At 37.9% G+C, this 23411-nt stretch overlaps 1 protein-coding gene across 4 annotated transcripts in view; it reads right to left on the bottom strand.

Moving 5' to 3' along the window:
* The window catches only part of DEK (DEK proto-oncogene), a 31359-nt gene that overhangs the window by 7424 nt on the left and 524 nt on the right, over positions 1-23411 (bottom strand). Inside the window, exons 1-7 of one of the 4 annotated variants that reach the window (XM_040460531.1) lie at positions 23274-23391; positions 22990-23149; positions 19683-19784; positions 19325-19434; positions 17798-17892; positions 15595-15715; positions 11003-11191 (exon numbers count right to left, since the gene is read on the bottom strand). In XM_040460531.1, coding sequence (XP_040316465.1) covers positions 11003-11191; positions 15595-15715; positions 17798-17892; positions 19325-19434; positions 19683-19784; positions 22990-23140 — 768 coding nt within the window. In that variant the 5' untranslated portion in view covers positions 23141-23149; positions 23274-23391. Of the gene's footprint in view, positions 1-11002; positions 11192-15594; positions 15716-17797; positions 17893-19324; positions 19435-19682; positions 19785-22240; positions 22281-22989; positions 23151-23273; positions 23392-23411 lie in introns of those variants that run through there. The other 3 variants (XM_040460532.1, XM_040460530.1, XM_040460534.1) reach the window with 3 other exon arrangements.

Below are 23411 nucleotides of genomic sequence, written 5' to 3'. Positions count from 1 at the left end.
AGAGAGAACAAGTAGGGGAGGGACAGAGAGAGGGAGAAAGAAGTCCAAGAAGGCTCTGTGCGGTCAGCACAGAGCTTGACACGGGGTTCAATCTCATGAGCTGGGAGATCATGACCTGAGCCAAAATCAAGAGTCTGATGCTTAACTGACTGAATCACCTAGGCGCCCCTGAAATGCTTTATGTAAGTAAAGTATATAAGTTCTACCTATGGATGTTTGCTACTTAAGGCCATTTTTGCTTACTTCCTAATTCTTTGAGGAATTAAGAATTAGTGGAGGTTGCGGGAAAGGTATCACTAGGTCATCAATTCTCTAACTTAAACTAAGTTTTATTCAGCGTTTACCCAATTCATAAGAACCACACTAGGCTCTGAAAGGGAATACTAAAACTTTGTAAGATCTGGTGATACACTTAATACACAGAATAAAAGAATCATCACTGTGATGTATCACTCTTTAGTCAAAATTTAATAAAATCTGGATCTGTAGGTGATTAAAAGATTTTATAAGAAAGTTATTACAGAAAGGGTTGAGGAAAATGAGCAAGGGATAACCACGTTAGAAGCATTATTACTTCATCCTCATCCAAATCAGATAATTAGAAGCAGGTACTTAAAATACTTCCAGAGCAGGGCACCTGGGTGGCTCAGTCGGTTAACCGTCCGACTTCAGCTCAGGTCACGATCTCGCAGTCTGTGAGTTCGAGCCCCGCGTCGGGCTCTGGGCTGATGGCCCAGAGCCTGGAGCCAGCTTCAGATTCTGTGTCTCCCTCTCTCTCTGCCCCTCCCCCGTTCATGCTCTGTCTCTCTCTGTCTCAAAAGTAAATAAACGTTAAAAAAAAAAAAAAAAAAAATACTTCCAGAGCCTTTTCAGGCCAGGATTTACAGCTATCATTACAACTTCAAATACTTTTAGATAATATGGCACCATTTTATTTTTTTTTATATATTTTTTTATTATTATTATTTTTTTATGGCACCATTTTAAAACCTGCAACCTTGGAGTAGTGACAGTTTGAAAAGCATGAGAATTTAGAGTGATAAATAAAGGGTAATCAAGCCATCTCCACAAGATGTTACCACTGGACAAACATGATTAAAACAATGCTTCTTTCTATATTTAACATCATCATCTAGCAGGGATGGTTTCCACAGTTTTTTAAGTGGACAACTAGCCTATTAAGTTAAGAGAAAAACTGCAAACATACTGTCACAAGCACTACAGAAACCTAACAGAGGAGAGTGTGGGCTCTGAGGGCAAGCATCCTAATTTCAAATTCTGGCCCCAATGTATCTTTGGGCCCTAGTTTCCTCATTTACAAAATAAGGGAAATATCATTACTTCATGTCTTTGGGGGAGTAAATGTATTAATACATGTAGAACACTTTTAATGTACCAGGCTCACAGGAAATGGATAATAAATATTAGCTATTATTGCTATTATGAGAGCTTCCTTTTGTAAGGAAATTCTTTCATTAAGTAAATGCAGTAACTTGGAAGTTTTAAAGTTTTCTTTAAAAGGTCAATACAAAGAATAGATAAATAGAACAAAAGCAGTAAGACAGTCTCAATGACACCCGTGTTAACTAACCACGATGCATCATGCTTATTTCATTGCATTCTGGTAGACATGACTGGACCCCCACAAACACCCATCCCTGTAATAACAAACTATGTTATTTACAACGGATTTCACTTATCTTTAGTAACCAGTTACAAGTTTTTCTGTGGCGAACTGAAGGTAGGAATTCAGTAAAACATCTTCCTTAGACCAGTAAATGTTGACATGGGGAAACAGCGGAGGCAGAGAAACTCACATGTGTATGTTAGCCTTGCAGATGTTAACAATCATTCACCTCAGCTGCTCTGGTAAGTTTTAGGTATGAATAGGAGGAAGTTAACTTTTAAAACTGGGGCATCTTAGGGGCGCCTGGGTGGCGCAGTCGGTTAAGCGTCCGACTTCAGCCAGGTCACGATCTCGCGGTCCGTGAGTTCAAGCCCCGCGTCAGGCTCTGGGCTGATGGCTCGGAGCCTGGAGCCTGTTTCGGATTCTGTGCCTCCCTCTCTCTCTGCCCCTCCCCCACTTGCACTCTGTCTCTCTCTCTCTCAAAAATAAAATTTAAAAAAAAAAAATTTTTTTTTTTAAATGGGGTATCTCAGAGGACCTGGGTACGGGGACACAATGGGCGATTTTTGGCAGGTAAGGTTAACTGTGGATAACCTGGTATTTTGGAGGTAAAGGAAAGAGGCCCTGGGTGAGCTGAGAGGAAAGGAGAGTGAGAGAGGGCCCATTTACACCTTACAGGAAGCTTCAAGTCCTCATTACTTTCACACCCTCCTCTCCATAGGAAACTCTCACCTATGAGTCTAAATCCAGCTTAACAGTCCCCTCTGAATCTCTCACTGCACCACCACCAATTGATTCATCTGTGGTCCCACACTACTTGGCCTATAGTTCATGTATCCCTACTTCATGCGAAGCAGTACACAGGTTTCAGAGCCAAACTTCCTGGTTCAAATCCAGACTCCACTACTGACCAATTTTGTATTCTCAAACAAATCACTTACCTTCCTTCCCTGTGCCTGTTTCCTCATCTGTAAAATGGAGGTAATAATACCAGACTTTGCTGAATTTACCACTTTTTTTTTCACGTTTTCTCATCTCAGATATTGGGGTGCATTTTGTAATTTACATTAAAATGATGCCTTATAGGCATCGGGGATTTGATGAACTGTGGCTATATCTGTAGAATTGTTCTAAAGATCAAGTAAGTAAACAAATATAAGGTAGCAGAGAAAACATTTAATATACAGATTTATTAACCTAGTTACTTACAGTCTTTTCCCACCACATCACAAGTTTCTTAAAGTTGTATTTGACAATTTCCATGAGAAAAGACACCTGGCTACCTTAAAAATGTTTGGTGCAGGGGCGCTCAGTCATTTAAGCATCCGACTCTTAATTTTGGCTCAGGTCACTATCTCATGGTTCACGGGATCAAGCCCCACATGGAGCTCTGTGCTGATAGCACAGAGCCTGTTTGGGATTTTTTCTCCCTCTCTCAAAATAAATAAATAAACTTAAAAAAAAGTTTGACATAAAGCAGCCATTTAAGTATTTGTCACATTCATCTCTGTATTGTTTACAGGATCTAGTTTACTACTTCTACTCTGAACCCAGGATGTGGTTAAAACATAATTAAAAGGAAAAAGAAAAAGAAAAATTTGTATAGTATTGCTCCACATACACGGTCTTATATGAGCTTAAAAAAAAAAGCAAAAAAAAATTCAAATACAAAACAGTTTATTTTATTACAAATGAGGAAAATGTATCTGAGCAATTAAGAGAGCCAGTGCCTTATAACTAGTTAAGGAGCAAGAGGCACATTAAGCCCAGTGTGCCTCCTACTAGATTACCTGCTTACAGAAACGGGTAATGTACCTATGCATCTAAGCCAGAGTTGATATGACAAAAATAAGCCGGCGAGATCATAACCTATTTATACTGTTAAATTTAACTTTTTCCATTACATACAAATGTTACCAATGAGAACAAAGAGTAAGAAATGTTGGCAGAAAATGCAAAATGACAACAAAGGCTCACCGAATCTGTACTAGGGCTTTCTCTGGCCTTTACCCTCCAAACTTAGTGGGGGCTCCAGGATCATTTCTTTAGATTGTTTCAAAGCTAAGATGGGTCTTGGTATAATCCGATGTTGTGTAAATAGTTTCTACCAAATCTTTCTTTAACTCTGCCAACCTCTCTTGTTCATCCTTTAAAGGGTCAGATCAAATTGTTACCTCCTGTGAAGCTTTCCTGTCTGGATCTTTGCTCCCCACATGTCCCTACAAAGAGGTAAATACTCTTTTAAAATCTTCTGAGCTTCTACATGATCTTGTCCATCTCTCTTTTCTGGCTCTTAAGTTATACTCTATGGACTTCTTTCCTCCTCATCTTTGACCTCTCCCTTTCTACCAGCTGATGAACAGAGACCCTGTCTTATTTGTTTCTTGATCTCCAGCGCGGGGCTTAGGACTGGCACTTAGTAGGTACTACACAATTTACTTGGAAGATTAAGATGGGAAAAGGTCTCTGGATATTAGGTAACTGTTAAAGATCTATTCCAGCCCTGAGACTGTTTCACTAGCATTGCTATGCCTGCCACACGCTGCTACTAATAGCAGTTAGCCAAACTTCTTGATTTTTTTACTATAACGGTCTTCTGGCACTATTTACGTATACAGGTTGTATATGAAAGAGAGGAAAAGAGACCAATAGATAAACTCATCAAGGGTGAGGCCTATGCACCTATGTTTTCTGAAAGCCTCTCAGCAGACTCACCTAGTGATGTTTATTTTTTTTAGTTTTTTTTTAAATGTTTATTTTTGAGAGAAAAAGAGCTAGAACATGAGTAGAGGAGGGGCAGAGAGAAAGGGAGGGACACAAAATCTGCAGCAGGCTCCAGGCCGTCTGCACAGAGCCTGGTATGGGACTCGAACTCACAAACTGCAAGATCTGACTTGAGCCAAAGTCGGGTACTTGACCAACTGAGCCACCCAGGCGCCCCTAGTTATAAACTTCTACGATAAAAGATACATTTATAGTCTGAATCCACCAAGCTTTCTCTATAAAGTGCCAGAGAATAAGTAATTTAGGCTTTGCTGGCTAAATGTGCTTACTGTTCCAACTTTCATTTTTTGTTTTAACAAATTTCAAAAATGGAAAAAACCATCCTCAGTTTCTAGGCTGTACAAAACCAGACCACAGGCTGGATCTGGTGTATAGGCCATACATAGTTTGCCATTCCTAGTCTAGATTATATATGACTGGAGATATGTAGGGAAAAGGCAGGAACTACATAAATTAATCAAAAGGATAATTTCTCAAGTTCTATATTTATGTCAATAGTTTTTAGTTCAGTTTTTATAAGCAGAAGTGGATATATACTTATCTAAAGCTATTGCTTAAATTCAAATTTGAATCTAAATCAGTAGTTCTTTACAGACAACTCTGAAGACAGACGCATATAAACTAGCAGCCCTGGAAAGAGTAATATGGACAATACATTAAAAAACCTTAAGAGTACACCTGAAACGAACGTAATACTGTGTGTCAGGAGTACCTGAATACTAACAAAATACATATGGACATGTTTATTCTAACCCTGAGGTATACAAAAATGAGGATATATCATCCTCTCTCTTGGAGTCAAGACTCACGTAGATGCACGACGTGAAGTACACGGCACACAGCTGACTCTCAGTAAGTTTCCTTATATTTGCCAATAAACATTTATTGAACAAGGGGTACCTCTCCTCAGGCAGACTGTTCTGGAAGACAGAGGCCAGGTCTCTTTCTTCCCCCCTACTCAGCCAAACACTTGGCAAAATTCAGGTAGAATAAGGCAATCATTTTGAATGAGCGAGAATGATTCATCAATTACTCATACGAAAACGCCCAAGCTCACAGGCTCTCCACAGTCTGGCTTCTGTGTGCCCTGCTCTGGCTTCTGCTCTCATTGCTCTACTTCTGGACACACCACCCAACCACAAACAAGTGTGTATGTCACAGGTACCCTGGACTTTCTTGCTCCCCATCTTTGTTCACAACTTTCCTTTCTTATTCCCAAAGGTCAATTTCAACAGGTATTTCTGCCATTTCTCTCCAAAGCTTTCCCTCGGCAATAGACAGGGACACTTTCTTTTGGAATCCTTTATCATGTACCATTCAAATGGCATCTGGGTAGAAAATATTTTCTGGAACCTCAACAGCACTTAGTGCACTCCCAATTTATTAAATTGAATAATATAAGTGATAACATGAGAAACCCTTACTTTGAAATCTCTCTTAAAATATTATGAAAATAAGGGGCACCTGGGTGGCTCAGTCGGTTGAGTGTCCGACTTTGGCTCAGGTCACCATCTCACAGTTTATGAGTTCGAGTCCCGCATAGGGCTCTGTGCTGACAGCTCAGAGCCTGGAGCCTGCTTCAGATTCTATGTCCCCCTCTCTCTCCACCCCACCCCTGCTTGGGCTCTGTCTCTGTCTTCCAAAAATGAATAAACAAAATTTTTTTGAAAATTTTAGTAATTATAACAAAACACATTATATGTCATTACAAAGGAAAAATGTTGGAGGTACTCAGAGTTAACATTTAGTTATTTAATCAAATAGGAGCCAAAACTTGAATTTTTTATTCAAAATATATGGGAAAAAATTAGGTGGTTAAATTTTTAAAAAAATGAAGGCTAGTGTCCAAGTTGTCACGGGATTTATTAAGATTCTGGCTTGCTATTTTGAATCTGCTGTGAGTAGTTCAATCAGAGCCATCTAGCATTGTAGGAAGTTTCGATGTGCTAATGGGAAACATAAAAATTGACAGCTGCCATTAATTTCAGATAGTACCATTTACTATAATCTAAATTTGTAAAAGATTAATAATATAAATTTTTAAAAATCTGAAGAGGATTTTCCATGATCTCTGGTAACCATGAAGGTATAGAATCAGAGGAATGACACAAGCACTTTTTGAAGGAAGGCAAAAAAAAAAAAAAAATCTTGGGAGAAAAGGCTTACCTATCTTTTATAGGCAGCAGGGCTCTTGAAGGAGGGTCTCCAAAAAAGACGCCTGTCACAGAGCCAGAATCCTGTCCTCACAGCAGAAAGGTTGTACTGGGTGAACAGATGAACAAAATAAAAATTAGCTTAAAATACACTATTCTTTTAACAACTTGGCTGAGAAAACTCAAGAGTGCCAAGAGTAAAGAATGTGCAAGCCTTAATATAGTTCACAAAAGATTATGAAAGCAAGTTCAAGATTTTATTATGATGATTATTAACTTTGCCTTCCAATGAAAGATTTTAATAGTTTATATGGTTTTGTAATTCCTCTGATCAAATTATTATGGGGAGGGGGTTCTTATATTTTAGAACATAATTAAGGACTAACAAAACTTTTGCATTCACCCTCCCACTACCACCAAATAATTCCCTGAATGGTACAAATATAGAAATTTACCAAATGCTAGAATTCAAAGTGTCTCTGATCTGGCTGACACTGCAGGATGCCTCCTTCCCCCCCAGACTCAGGAAAGCTAACACATGGATCTCACAGCTTCCCCTGCAGTTAGAGGTAGAGAAGTAACAAAGTTCTGGCCAAGGCAATGTACACGGAGATGTCTGATAAAAGGAATCCCTTCTGGGGCAAAAAACAACAAAGTGAAACATTACTGGAAGAAAGCTCTTTGCTCTTCTCTCTGCCACAGGGATTCAGTGCCTTAAGGTAAAAGCACCATCTTGTGATCATGAGGTTAAGTGCCCCTTATGAAGATGGTGGCTCAGGAATAAAGAGGATACTCAAATTCTTGACAACCTTTCTTGAGCTGTTGTACTGGCCCCAAATTGCCCGTCTGTGGATTTCTTGTCATGGAAGAAAAAGGAATTCCTGTTTTGGACATTACTAGTAAGGTTTTTAAGTGTTTGCAACTGGAGACATTCCTGATACATATGGGAAGGTTCAGATAAATTCTAAATACTAAGTAATAATTCAGTTTGTTGTATACATTTCTAGTGATAAGAAGGTGTTATAAAAACACTAATAAGCCAAAACTGAAGATGTATTACAATAAAACTTTAAAAAATCAAGTATGCTTTTAAGGGTCTAAGAGATCATGAGAACTGTTTTCTCCAATGGGAAGCATTGCTTCTTTTTCTGTACTCTCCAATAACTTCTCTGTGCCTAAGGTCTAACGCTTATGGTAAACGGCATACCTAAGCATGGTTTAAGCTCACTGGCTCATTTTAGCAATCTTCCCTGAAAGTAGCTAATCCAGTATGGGAGCCACATGATTTTCAGAGTAAGTTTATAGAAAATAACTAAACCTGTCATTTTTCTTATTCCCTCATTTTTAAGAAACTTCATCTACAAATTTCCTAATTCTAGAATTAAGCAATTCTACTGACCTAATTAAGCAAATTTCCAAGAACCAAAATGATAAAGAAGTTTAAAGTGGCCCTTTTATAAACGAATTACTACCCAAGTCATTCTTGGAAAGAAAGAGCAACTTATTTGAATTACTTCTCAAGAAAAGGAGGATTAAAAACCGCTGTGAACCATGAACTACCTATCACAAAAATAGAGCTACAGGTAGGTACAGAGAACTTCCAACAAAATTTTTTAGCAATTATTGGCTAACATGATAAGTGTGACACGTTTTCCTATAGAAGACTTTTTAAAAAACCTGCCAATTCTGTTTCAACCATGTGGTTTTCAGTGACTTCAATCCTACAGTGAAGAAATAATAAATTTACTTTTAAATATCCTAGTCTTCCACACAGCTAACTATGAGTCACGAGCAGGTGACTAACACTCAACCTCACATAACTGGTCAATAGACAACTGTAACTTGAACTGGATTTCTGCTTGAGTAAGAGTTCTGACTTTAGCAATATGATCTAGATTATAAATAGTCCAAAGCCCTCAATTTACAGAGGAAACAAAAGATTAATCTAACCACATTCATAGTTACTTATTCCAAGAATCTAATGTTAATGGGGGAGAAATCTTTTATTTATAAAAGAAAAATCTGTCTCAAAAAATAAGAATAAGTAATATTAATTTAGTAATCTTCTATGAAAAGAATCTGCAAAATAATTCTATCTACAGGTAGTCCACAACTTTTCCAATCAACCTATCAATCTTCTTTATGACCTCTTAAAAAAAGAGGTCCTTGCATCATAATAATCAAAAATACTGCCACTTATGAAGTCCCTAACAAGGTTGCCACTTATCTCAGTCCTCGAAAAAATGAAAGAGTAAAGGGAAAACACAGTTACCAGAGAAATACTGCTCCTGTTGCTAATACTTACCTTTCAAAGGCAATCAGAGCCTTTCGCAGGAACAGAATCAGTAATAAAGTTTTTGAGGAGTATAGTCCTAAATTTGAAATATCCTTTAGAGCAATGAATAATTGTATGGTTGTTGGAGGGAGACTTATCAGAAAAAGAAAAAAATTTTAAAAAAAGCAATTCTCAGTCCAGATTCTATTGGATTGTATTTTATGAAGTTTGTTAGTTTTCTTTTTCTCCTACATGGCTTTTCACCATTTAACCTGGGTTTCTAGCACAAAATCCTTTTTTAATGACACTGTAGAAAGGCTTTGATTTAAAATTAGGACAAGTTCCACTTGTGATCATTATCCAGGAACCAATATGATTACAAATCAATCAGGGGTCATTTATATTCACAAGATTCAAAGAATTCTATTTGGAACAATGGGACAGTAATCTGGAAAACAAGTGAAAATGAGTATAAAATACCCTCACTTTTTAACCTACACCTTAGTCATTAAATGGCAGGAAAATTAAATTTAGGAATATTACATATGACAAAAGTAATAGTAGCAGCTAATACTTACATACAGTACCTTTGCCAAGCACTGCTCTTAAGTGCTTTAAATAAAGTCATTTAATACAGCCCTTTAAGACTGGTACTGCCATAAACCCCATATTATAAATGAGAAGCTGAGGTATAGACTTTATAAGTAATCTGCCCAAAATCATTCTTGAAGGTAGAGCTGGAATTTGTACCTAGATTGTTTCCAAAGCTCATGCTCATGCTGACCGCTCAGAGCCTGGAGCCTGCTTTGGAGTCTGTGTCTCCCTCTCTCTCTGCCCCTCTGCCACTTGTGCTCTGTCTCTCTCAAAAACTAAATAAACATAAAAAAAACTAAAAAAAAAATTTTTTTTAAAGGTTTTAGGAAGCATAGTGAATACATGTAGTCGTAACCCAAAATTTATTGAAGAATATTACTGCAAAATTGCTATTATTATACATCCACATATAAACAAACATGCTTCCCTCCTAATGTCCTTAAAATCTATTCCATAAAAACTTTAGGGCTAAGATTATTCATCTTCCTTCACACCAAAAATATATTATGAAACACCTGCTAGATTTGTAATATTCTTTTTTAAGTTATGAAGCACTTTATACTTAGCTTTATAGAAATCTTTAAAAATTTGACATTAAAATAATCATGGATTTAAGTACCTAAAAACAAATACACACTCAGTTCATCACATCTTTATTCCTTGTAATCCAGTAGTTATCAACTGGAGGTTGTCCTGCCCCACCGGGACATTTGGCAATGTCTACAGATATTTCTGATTTTCATAACTAGAAGTTGGGGGGGGGGGATGCTACTGTCCTCTAGTGGGCAAACATACTATAATGCACCAGATAGCCCTCCACAAAAAAGAATCATCTTGGTCGAAAAAGTCAAGCCAATTAATCAAGTCCCTAAATAAGACAAAGGAGATGACCCAACTTACAGAGCAAATTCTGACCACTGAAGGGGACACCAAAACAAAGTAAAAAAGAGTCTCTATCAAAACATTATTAGCAATAATAAGTCCCTTCCTTGACTGAAGCTACATATCAAGGAAAGGGTATAGGCTAACTCTTTAAATGGTTCAGAGCTCTCCTTTTCCTAAAGTTTCACTTGGGAAACTTAATGCTCTCAAAATTTTACTGATATTCCCAAGTAAAAGAAAATGGCAGGGATTCCTAAGTGGTACAAAACTTGCCCACCCACCAAATAAAACTCAAATGCTATTATGATCATTAAATCATCCCCAATGAGTTGAGAAAAACTGGTGGTTCTTAAACCCCTTGCTTTCTACATAAAACAGAATAAAATGGCTCCGTGCACACACTCTTCCACTTCCCACTGATCTACTCTAATCTTCAAGGTCCAGTTCAAGTCCAGCCCACACCAACCTCACTCTTCCAACTCCCAAGCTCTCACATGGCCATAAAACCAAAAGCTCCATAAGGGAAAGAATTTATACTTAAATATTTCTCTGTCTTTGTAACTAAAAACAACCAATACGGTAGATAGTTTCTAGAATCTGTTTTCTGGCTATACCTATCATAAGACAGGAATATTTAACTCTCCCACGGAAAGAAATGAGAAAACCCACAAACACCCAACGTTTTACCTCTTCTTCGCTTTCTTTATCTTCTTCATCTGAAGACTCTTCCTTGTTTTTCTTTTCATCTTCATCGCTGCTGGATTCATCTGACAGAATTTCAGGACATTTGGTTCGCTTAGCTTTCCTTGCCATTCCAGAACTGTTCCGTTCCTTTTTGTTGCCTTTGCTAGAAGTTTTCTTAGATTTTGGCAATGGCTGTGTACAATAAAGATAACAACAATGGGCTATTATATTTCCAAGTGAATCATTTTTGGTAACTACTTCTCAACTCAATTATTCTTCTTGTTCCATCTCAGGGGATATTGCCAAACTTAGCAGCTTTACAGACAACAATTCATCTTTAATGTATCAAGTAAATCTTTCTGTCTGAACTACCAATACCCCTTCATTTGTGTTCTCACACCTAGGCAAGACTCTTTCCAAATGCTGAAACACATACTCTGTGTTCTGACTAGGATTAGATGCCCAAGTACACACTAGATTAAGCTCAGAGAGTTACTTACATGTGGTCAAGGGCAATATCTTGAGTTAGACTTACAATTCATTTCATTCCTTGTAAGCATTAATGGCCATGCCAGAGGAGCTTCTTGCTTTAGGGGATGCTCTAATCAAAGACTAGAACCATCCATAAAGGAAATAAAACCTCACTTTACACATCCTGAATTTATGAACTATATAGTTTGTATTCATATTACCTCTGGGCTCTACTTTTGCTAATGTCAGGTTTATATTCTCATTGACTCTAAATATGCAATTAGTGTTGGGTATGTTAATTATGAAACTAATTAAGAAACACAAAATACATGTACTGCTATTACTTTGATATTCAATTAAAGCATGCATATTTAAAAAGCAGAGACCATGTGAAGAAACAATTTGATCATATTAACCAGCAAATTTAATTCTTAAATGCTTTCTTAGGGGAGTATTTGCTAACTTCTGAAATTGAAAACCATAAAATCTTGCATAAAAGATCTGAAAATATATACACTGAGGAATTAAAATTATTTCCGAATTATAGGTATCTACTATTTTTATTTTTTCCTGTTATTTTCTGCAATAAGCAGAAATTGTAAGGAAAATCCCACAACATAACCTTATGATATACAGTTATATAAATGTTAGTGGTAACTGTAGGCACTATCTTTCATGAAGTTGGCAGAACCGCAGGTTCTTTCTCTCCTAGAAACTTCCAGTCTAGGGGTCACTGTCACCTACACAAAAATTAAGAATAAGGTGGCTGTTTTGTGTATGTTCTGTTCTCAGGTTATGTACAATCCATAAGATAGCCTCTAGCTGCCCAAACAACCTATTCTTCCTAAAGGCTGACTGGCCTACAGCCAATCTACGTCAGTTCAGAAATTTTAAGTTAGTATGGGGTGATTATGTGTCTCAGTTGGTTAAGCATCTGACTTCGGCTCAGGTGCTGACAGCTCAGAGCCTAGAGCCTGCTTCAGATTCTGTGTCTCGCTCTCTCTCTGCCTCTCCCCTAAATCACACTCTCTCTCTCAAAAATAAATACACATTAAAAAAAATTAAAAAAAAAAATTAAGTTAGTAGACCACTGATATTTCTCAGAGGGGTTCTCTGTAAGTTTCTATAAAAAAACTTCCTTGAACGTATATGGATATCCTTGTTATGCAACCTGTTACAATTACCAGCTACTACCAGGAACCAAATCCATTTAGATAAATTCTGGAGAAAAGGTGACTCTGATTGTCCAAACTCCCTATTCAATCAATATATGAAATCCAGGACTCAAATATATTAGAAAAGTGTGGTATCCCTTACTATCTCAGTTCAGGAACCAGATACAGGCAGTAAGAATATAATCTATATAAGGAATTAGTAAAGGAGAAGACTGGATGGGTGCAGGATAATCTACACAGGAAAGTGAAAGAATGTTAAACCGTTCAAGTAACCAATCAAGAAAATGCAACTTCCAAAGATAAATAAAGAAGCAGCAATATATAAATATTTTAGAGCCTTCCTGTACTGGTCCTAAAAACAGTTAAACCTTAACCAGAACCCAGTGTCAACAGCATCATCACTTGTTGGAAACAAAATCTGAAAAATAATCAAACTAGAAGTATAACAAAAAAAAGATAGTAAAACAATGTTAATTCAATAATTTTATTACTATGGGGACAAAAATTAGTTACTAATGAGTTTGTAGTGTTTTTCTTAAATGACAAAAACGTAGGTAGTACAGAAAATAACTTGAGATTGATATCAATAGATTAAGAAGTAATCATCACAGAAGCAGATATGAAAAGTGGATACAAGAGTTAGATTCCATAAGAAAGACTGAAAGAGTGGTTCTCAAAATACCGTTCATGGATCGTAGGGTTTCCTGAGACCCTTTTAGAAGCCCACAGTATCAAAATTATTTTCATGATAACATCAAGACATTATTTTCTCTCTTCACTGTGTTTTGTACTGACTGATATTTGTACTGACTGCAAAAGCAAAGATGGTTGTAAAATTGCTGGCACTTTAGTACGAATCAAGGCAGAGGCAGCAAACTGCTAGGAGTCATTATATTTCTCATAACCACACACTAGAAGTGAAAAGAAAAAGGTGTTTTAGAATGTCCTTGATGAATCAATAAATACTAGTGATGTTAACTCTCAACCTCTAAGTACGTGACTTTATGACATCTGGGTAACAAAATGGGAGGTACACCTCAAACACGTTTGCCACATACTGAACTTCACTGGTTTTCTCAAGAAAAAGCACTTGCACAATTGAGCTGGGAGCTGAGCCAGCCACCTTTTTCATGAAACACCATTTGTAAAAGAATCGTCAAAGTATGCCTTTTCAGTATTTAGGTATTTAAAAGACATGTTCTCAAAATGAACGTGAGCCTGTCACTTTAAAGAAAATAACTGATGGTATTTATTGCCAATAATAAATTTCAAAACTTCATATGGAAAATTCACGTCCATAACCATGAACTTAACAGCCTCCTAATACCTAAAGGTTTTTCTGATGAGACAGTGATTTTATTAATTAATGACTTTTTGACAGTGTTTAATGGAAACGCGCCAACATTTGGAAGATCTGCACAATTGAAAAAATCAATAATTTCCACCTGGTGAATGCAGGTTTCAGAGACCACATTACAACTAACCTTTAATAAACTACCACTGTGGAGTTCTGGTGGTCTATCAGAGAATATCCATAATTATGTAAAAGTTTTTAAAGACACTCTTTTTTTCTAACTACATACTGGGTAAGGCTGGATTTTCTTTACATACTTCAAGCAAAACAATGTGCGATAGACTGAAATCCAGAGCAAATAACAATATAGTGGTCTTTTAAGACAGACGTGAAGAGACTTGGAAAAATATAAAACAATGCCATTCTTCTAGTTTTGTTGAAAGTATATTTTTCATATAATACATTACTTTTGTTAACATGTAGTGGGCTTACTGGTATTTAAAATTTTTTCAAAAAAATAAATTTTTTTTCAGTTTTACTTTATAACATAGTAAATATCAAAATAACCCACATAAGCAAAAGCTTCTGGAGTCCTCATTAATTTTTAAGAGGGTAATTGGGTCTTAAAACCAACACATTCAAAATCACTGATTAAAAGAATGTAAACATATCCCTCAAAACCTAAACAACTTCTGAATGGCTTCTGGGAAAATGGTATTCAATTTGTCACATGAAATTCTTAAGAAGTACAGGTCTGTCCATAGTAAAAGTTTAAAAAATAGGGAATCTCTCATTTTTAAGCAAACTCAAAACACATAAACCCCAAAACCAAATCAAAAAACCCCCATAGCCCTTGGATTTATAGCTATATGACAAAAATATTCTTTATCTGTCTTTCTCCAGCTAATGGTAAATCATACCAAGAGCAAATAAAACCAAAGTTCCAGAGCTATTTTCTGGTTCCTAATCCTTATGCCCTCTCCCCTCCGTCACCGATGGTTTTCCCCTGAACTCCTAGGTCCTCTAGAATTTTCCGCAATTTCTTTGCTAACAAAATGAGGAAGATTATGAAAATATTTAGTGACAGACTTAAACTGAAAGTGCAAAGTCAGGTAAGTAATACTTTAATAGACATTTGAAGTCAGTAACGAGTCCTATGTTAAACAATTAAGGCAAACCTAATCTGAATTTTAGGAAGAGTGGGGGAAAGTATAAGGCCATTTTACTTCCAACCATTATTCCAGTGTCTAGAAAATACCCAGTTCTATATGCCCATCTTATCTTTCCTCATCTGGTTGAAGGTTGCATACGTTCCCCATCCAGCCTAACACCTCACCCTCAATTCAACCTGTTTCTTCCAGTTCCTTCTAGATATAAAACCCTGAATACTTAGTTTGCATTTCTGTCCATTTGACATTAACTTAGTTAATAATTATTTTTCTTAATCTTCTATCTTCTGTATCTGATAAGAAGACAAATCTATATGCCTCCTATGCTATTTCTATCATGAAACTGGTGCATGTTCTTTGAAAGCAGAAGACACTACTGAATGTTGAGAAGCAATGCTGCTAACAAACTAAACTGTTCCATAAAAAGAGAAAGGAAGGACAGACTATAACTGATTCATTACTGAAATAGTAAAAATTGGTCCTCACTTTGCCAGAAGGCTTTGGATGCATTAAGAAATTCAAGATCCTCTTCACCAGTTCGCTATTTACACCTGATCTCTCCAAATCAAGAACCTCGCAGATGCTCTTTAACATGGCATTTCTAAACCTAAAACAGAAAATGAAAGAAACCAAGTTTGTTATGTAGCAAAGTTTATAAACATTCTCCACAACATAAAGGCAATAGCTAACCACAGTCGCTCAGTTACAAACATTAAAAAAAGCATGGGGGCAGGGGGTAGGCGCCTGGGTGGCTCAGTCAGTCAAGTCAGACTTCAGCTCCCGTCATGATCTTACGGTTGTGGGTTCAAGACCCACCATCGGGCCCTGTGCTGACAGCTCAGAGCGTGGAGCCTGCTTCAGATTCTGTCTCCCTCTCTCTCTGTCTCTCACCCACTTATGCTCTCTCTCAAACACTAAAAAAAAACAAAAAAAAAAAAACCCCAAAAAAAAGGGCATCCAACCCAGGGGCACCTGGGTGGCTCAGTTGGTTAAGCATCTGACTCTTGAATTCAGCTCAGGTCATGATCTCACGGTCCTGATATCTGCACTGACAGTATGGAGACTGCTTGGGATTCTCTCTCATTCTGTCTGCCCCTCCCATGCTCTCTATCAAAATAAATAAGTTAAAAATAAGTCCTTCCTTTAAAAAAAAAAAAGCATCTAATGTTTCTCTGAATATGGGAAGTACTTTCCAGAAAACAATAAAAAGCACTTTCCTAATAATCTTGATTAATGTATAAAATACAACCAGATAGGATTATTAATAAATTGAAAATACTATTTACCAGTTAAGCTTTTTAAATTAAAAAAAAATTTTTTTTCAACGTGTTTTTTTTTGTTTTTTTTTTTTTTTTGGGACAGAGAGAGACAGCGCATGAACGGGGGAGGGGCAGAGAGAGAGGGAGACACAGAATCGGAAACAGGCTCCAGGCTCCGAGCCATTGGCCCAGAGCCTGACGCGGGGCTCAAACTCACGGACACGCGAGATCGTGACCTGGCTGAAGTCGGACGCTTAACCGACTGCGCCACCCAGGCGCCCCCCAAAAAAAATTTTTTTTTAACATTTCTATTTATTTTTGAGAAACAGAGAGAGACAGGGCACGAGCGGGGGGAGGGGCAGAGAGAGGAGACACAGAATCTGAAGCAGGTTCCAGGCTCCGAGCTGTCAGCACAGAGCCTGACATGGGGCTTGAACAACAAACTGTGAGATCATGACCTGAGCTGAAGTTAGATGCTTAACTGGCTGAGCCACCCAGGCACCCCTTTAAAGTTTATTTATTAAGAGACAGAGAGAATGAGCATGTGCTTGCAAGCAGGGGAGGGGCAGAGACAGAGAGAGAGAGAGAGGAGAGAGCCTCAAGTAGGCTCCAAGATACCAGTGCAGAGCCCAACTCAGGGCTCAAACCCATGAACCAGGAGTTCATGACCTGAGATGAAATCAAGAGTTGGGACACTTAACCGAATGAGCCACCCAGGTGCCCCTACTAATTTTTAAAGGTAGTAAAGGAATAAACTAAGTCAATTCACTAGAAAATAACGTAAGAAGTTTTCAATACTATAAAATTCATGGACTTAATTTTTCTGGTTGGTGATTATAAGACCAGTGCTCTAACCCCTGAGCTATGGAGCCAAACATGGTTAGTGATTAAATACTAGATTTTCCCCTCAGCACTCCTACTGTGATGAAGGAACAATCATCTCTATTATTTACTATTTTTAAACTATAAAGGATTTAATAAACAAAAGCTCTTAAGAATATATCATCTTGCTTGCATTGTGGTAAAGAACACGTTTTCATCAAATTGATTATTTTCAAAATAGTTTAAATGGTACCTACAAGTTGGGGGAACAGAAAGGCTGGCAGGAGATAAAGGAGGGTGGTGGATTTTTCACTCTATTCCCAAGGCTTGAATTTTGAACTGAATGACTTATTTGCATATGCTTCTAAGAAACAGAAGCATTTTTTAAAGTGAGTTTTCAATAATCTTAACAGTAACTACTTATGGGAAACTAATGAATATCCCAAGTTAACAAAGATCCCAAGATCTTAACAAAGAATGTTAAGATCTTGGCATTAAAAGCAAAAAATTAGCAGTCCACTAAAAATGTTTGGATGGTCTTATTTAAATGTTTAAAAATTAACTCAAAATACATTGATCAAAACACAATACATTGAAAAATAACTTACTTTTTCAACATTTCTTCCTTCTTTTTATATTGGACACTTCCTTTTTCAAATGGAAAGCCACTGAACTGACCCACATTCTTCTTTAATGAGGACACCTGAAAATGTTTCCTTTATTATTAATGCTATTTATTACCCAGTAATGTACATAAGAAAAATTCAAAGCCAACATTTGTATTTTCAAATCTGTTTCCCAGTTATAGTATTGGTTTATTCAACATTTCTTTTTTTTTTTTTTTAATTTTATTTTTTTAACGTTTATTTATTTTTGAGACAGAGAGAGACAGAGCATGAACGGGGGAGGGGCAGAGAGAGAGGGAGACACAGAATCAGAAGCAGGCTCCAGGCTCTGAGCCATCAGCCCAGAGCCCGATGTGGGGCTCGAACTCGCGGACCGCGAGATCGTGACCTGAGCTGAAGTCGGACGCTTAACCGACTGAGCCACCCAGGCGCCCCAACATTTCTTAACTCACAGCGGAAAATAGTATTTGTCACTCAAATATTAACGTTATAAAAGGCTTAAAAATTTAATTCTTTAAAGATAACAATTTGAATTGAACAAATTTCCATCTGGGAATTTTTACTGACAATTACAGAACTACAACTAAAAGTTATCTGACAGTATTAGGGGATGTGGAAAGTCACTTCTTAAAAAAAGATCCTTTCCCCAAGAAATACACATTACTAGTAATATTTATTTCTTATATGAGAGAGTCATGGATTTTATTTTTTGAAAAGAACAGAAGACCTCCAATATCCAAAAGTTATACGATTTAACAGTAATGAGACTTGTGTAAATTAGATTGTAGTGAGATCAAATGAGATAACACACAAGATTCTAACATCAAACTTCACTTTGTCCTTGCAAAACCCAAAGTTTCCTCAATTATATGAAATAGATTTGTTTTAACAAATCCCCAAAGAATTACCACCCAATTTATCAGATATTTGCTCAAAATGAGATACAATTATACTTTATCATTTTTTCTGAATAGCTGGAAACCTTCCCATAATAAATTTCTTCTAATACATTTAAAGATCACTAAAATCACCACAATTAAAAAAATTCAGTTTTGGGGCGCCTGGGTGGTGCAGTCGGTTAAGCGTCCGGCTTCAGCCAGGTCACGATCTCGCGGTCCGTGAGTTCGAGCCCCGCGTCGGGCTCTGGGCTGATGGCTCAGAGCCTGGAGCCTGTTTCCGATTCTATGTCTCCCTCTCTCTGCCCCTCCCCTGTTCATGCTCTGTCTCTCTCTGTCCCAAAAATAAATAAATGTTGAAAAAAAAAAAAAATTCAGTTTGGCATAAAAACTATACTACAAAGCCTGGATATTACAATCCTAACTGCTAATATCCAACTATGTATTCTGTGATAAATCATTTAATAAATGTGTGTTTCAGTTTGTTCATTTGTATGGTACAGAAACTGAACTAGTTGATTGCCGAAGTCCTTTCCAGAACTAAAATTATATGCTTCTATTGCACAAATACATAAATATGTTACTAGATTAAAGACATAAAAAAGGTCTTAACTGTGCCAGGTCTGTTGTAAAGTAGTTTATGTAGATTTCTAAGTTCATCCGTTTTCTTTTTACTCAGGAAGAAATGTATCCTTTCAATTTCACAAAGTTTCTGTCCTTTTCCTAGGAAAAAACACACCGTAATAATTAAAGTTAAGCACTATTATGTGTTAATAGATTTACAGTTATTTTAATGATGGTTATTTTTACAGCATAATTTATTTATAGCTTTTGCTCAATAGGGCAAACTAAATGAAATTATACCATTAATATATAACTACTTAGTAAACACTAAAAACTGAGCACTGCTGACCATAAGTTTGATATTTAAACATTTTTAGTGTCAAGTGAAAAGAACAGAATAAACTTACCTTGTGCAATTGTAAATGGCTCTCTCTGTAAGGAAGAGACTTGCATGGTCAATCTCTCCACTTTTTTCTTTTCCCTCTTGCCTTCCACGATCAGACTCTTTTCTAGAAATTAATTTAATACTTCTTAAATAACCAGAAGCTTAAAGAACATATTAATTTTATTGGATAAACATATAAGGAAAAACTGCAGAAATCTCTAATACTTTACTCTTCTCCTGAGCATGGTTTTGAGAAGCAAATGAGAGATGAAAAATAGTAAGTTAACAACATCACTGAAATCTTTTTTTTAGAGTAACATTTTATTCGCCTGGCAAGTCACAAAGGGATCCAGTTTAAAAAAAAAAAAATCAGAAAGCAAAAAACTTTTATTCAACTACAATTATTGCTAATGAAAGTCCAGTCACTTTGTAAACTATCACCAAGGCCGACTCTTTAATTAGACCTAATTCTGTTGATTGCAATTTAGTTTATGATACATCATCAAATAGCTAGCTTGGGCTGAGATTATAAGAACTTCAAAAAACATACAAAGAAAGCAATAATTCAGCAAGCTGACGAAAGAAAAACAAGGACCTTAGCTAAGGCAGAGCAGCCTAATGTTGCTATAAATAGGGCAAAATTCTACAAGTTCACGTTTACTGCAACTGACTGGGAGGACATTATTTTGTAGTTCAGTAAATGTTTATAACAGTGATCATAAATCATTCTAAAAAAGTTAAACTGTTTATGGTGTGGACTGCTTTAAAAAAAAAAAAGGCTAGAGGGGCACTTGGGTGGCTCAGTTGGTTAAGCGTCTGACTCTTGATTTTGGCTCAGGTCATAATCTCATGGTTCCTAGGATCGAACCCCAAGTAGGGCTCATCAGCAGAGGGCCTGCTTGCGATTCTCTCGCACCCTTTCTCTTTGTGCATGCATTCTCTCTCTCAAAATAAACATTAAAAAAAATGCATAAACATTTAAAAACATTAAAAAAGACATATATACTTAAAAACTTAAACCTTTAAACTTAAATTTCTAAAATGATTTATACCCACTGACACAAATTCAGATAAAAAAGAGAACACTCTATCACTGAACGTCCTTTCATTCATTCAGCTGAATGCTTGTTTTGTGCAAAGCCTCACTAGATACTAAGGGGGGGGGGGGGGAGATGAACAGATGATGAAGATACTGAATATCCTGAAAGACATCACGTCTACTGGTGGTGTTTAGTCACAAATATACTCCAAGGAGAAGGTGATACACACCTTAGGAAAGATACAAATAAAAGTTCTCCGAGTTGAACACAGTAATTATTTTTGGATTAAGGAAAAACGATCAAAACATTTGGAGGTGGCTTTGAAAGATTTGGAGACATAAGGATTTGTGCAGAAAAAATGAGTAAGGATAAAGGGATTCCGGCAGGTATATTCTGGCAATGGTGTGCAGAGGGAAGAAAACACACTCTAAAGCAATCCCTGTTATCCTGCTGCTGAAACCCTGACTGACTTAAACCATTTTGCTTGCCTCTGATTACCATCTATGAGCTAATGGCTCTCCAGATCTGCATCCAGTCGAGAGCTTTCTAAGCTTCACATCAACTGTCAGAGCCGCCAGTGGACAGCTCCACTTCGTGTCCTCCAGGCACCTAACTTCAGTGCGCTCAAACAGAACTCCGAATCCTCTCCACACTTGCTCACCTTTGTGAATTAGGTTTTCCAGAAAATGGTAATATTGTCAGCTCAGCTGCCAAAGACACAAACCTCAGAGTCATCTTTTATACTAGCCCCTCCCCACCCAAGTCAAGTCCACCCTTCTTTGGCAGACTGCGCTGTCCTGTTTCTGAGATGCCCCAGGAGTACAATCAAATTTTCAGGGCTAACTGGGATAAAAACCTTCACAATTTTAGTTGCTCCACAAACACGTCAAAGGAAGGAAACAGAATAATCAATTAAAACAACTACAGAATTCCTTGGGGGTAATTCTGGAGGAAAAAAAATCGCACTCTGAACGATCATCTGGCCCCTAAGCATTACTGTATCAACCACAGGTAGTATTTTTACACGATTTCTATAATTTTTTTCCTGACAGAGGAATCCATCATCCCTGTGGTATAGAAACTTGGTCTTTAAAAAGAGACTAAACAACAAACAAAAAATCGGAGGTAAAAACACTCAGAAAATTTTGGACTAATAGTTGAGATACTGCAGCCAATTTTTAGTTATTGTATTGTGAATAACTTAAAAATAATTTATAATTTTCTCCAACCACTTCAGTACTTAAATGTGGAAATGCTCCGATCTCAGAGCACCTACCACTTCTAACAAAGAAAAAGGCATGCCGTGTAATCTCAACCCAGATCGTAGATATAAAATGCTGACCTGGGGCTGGTTGAGGCTTAAAAGAAATGGGACACTTAAACCCGGGTTTGGAAAGAACACTTCAAACTTCTTCCCAAGTTTGGCTGGAGCCACATATGAAACAAACCTGGATTGGCCTAATATCATCAAAGGACGCTAAGAGAACTGTGATACAGATTTTTTTAAGTGACTGGAAAACCTTTTAGGAACCTGGCATACCCGGAAGTGGTAGTGCCCCGTGCATGATGGAGAAAGTGATGCTCTATCAGTCCCGCATCCGGTAAGGTCCTCCTGCTTCAGGCCTCCAGGCAAATAATGGTTAATAGTGCACTCCTGCAACTCCAAAACTGAGACCAGTTTCGGAGCTCTTTCACAGTTCACCGCTTTCCTATTTAACTACTTTCTCGAGCAGCAACAGCTTTCACTGGTGTTTCCCCGTGAGAGTGAACTCCCCCAAGCCTCTGCAAAGGGCCTCTGCTGAAGTTCAGCAGATGCATGAAAAGTTGTCAAAATATCTCCAGGACTAGCATGAATAACGTCTTCACGTCTGCATGTGTGGTTTCAGGAAAGACCTCGCAAGAACTTCAAAAGGCAAAACACCTGTACTTAAATTAGCAGAAGATGAAATTAAAAACAGCAACCCTAGCGACTTCAAAAGCCAACAAACAAGTGTTAAAAACAGATCTGAAACTTAGAAACGTCCTGTCAAATGACGAAAACGTTACGAACGCAGACTGCTGGCCACAAGTCAACCGCAACTCCCAAATGCGTAAATAACAACGCTAACAGCTATTTTCCACCAACCGGAATTCACCAATTCTCTGCCACTGCTCAACACCAAAAAGGGATAAATCTCGCCAACATTCTCGCCAGAGATCCCTCCGATTCAGCGTCTCCAGGCGCAAAAAAAGGAGGCAAGAAAACGGTTTTCTGTGAAATCCATCACCAGAGACGCGACTTTCTCCCACCTTTTTCTTCCTCCTCCTCCTCTTCCTCCTCCTCGTCGTCCTCGTCCTCCTCTTCACTTTCCTCTCTCGGGCCGGGCATTTCGGGCTCTTTCTCGGACGCGGGCTGGGCGGGGGTTCCCTCTCCCTCTGCAGCTGGGCCCGAGGAGGACATGCTGTCGACCTGCGGGCGGGTAGAAAGCCACACGTCTCGGTCCCCTCGGCCCCGGCGGCAGGGACGGGGCGGCCACCGAGACCTGCCCGACCCTTCACGGCCCCAGGACGCAGGGGGCCGCGGGAAACCCGACCTCAAAGTTGCCTCCTCCCGCGGCCGGGACAGCAGCGCTTACTCCCCGGGGACGGCTTCCCTCCGGCTGCGGGCATTCCCGAGGCGGGAAACCGCGGGCGCCGAGCCGCCCCTCCCTCCGCCGGGCCCGCGCCGCCCC

This window comes from Herpailurus yagouaroundi, unplaced genomic scaffold (assembly GCF_014898765.1).
Source record: "Herpailurus yagouaroundi ecotype Mexico unplaced genomic scaffold, PumYag 250, whole genome shotgun sequence".
Taxonomy (NCBI): domain Eukaryota; kingdom Metazoa; phylum Chordata; class Mammalia; order Carnivora; family Felidae; genus Herpailurus; species Herpailurus yagouaroundi.
This window is presented reverse-complemented; position numbering and strand designations above follow the sequence as displayed.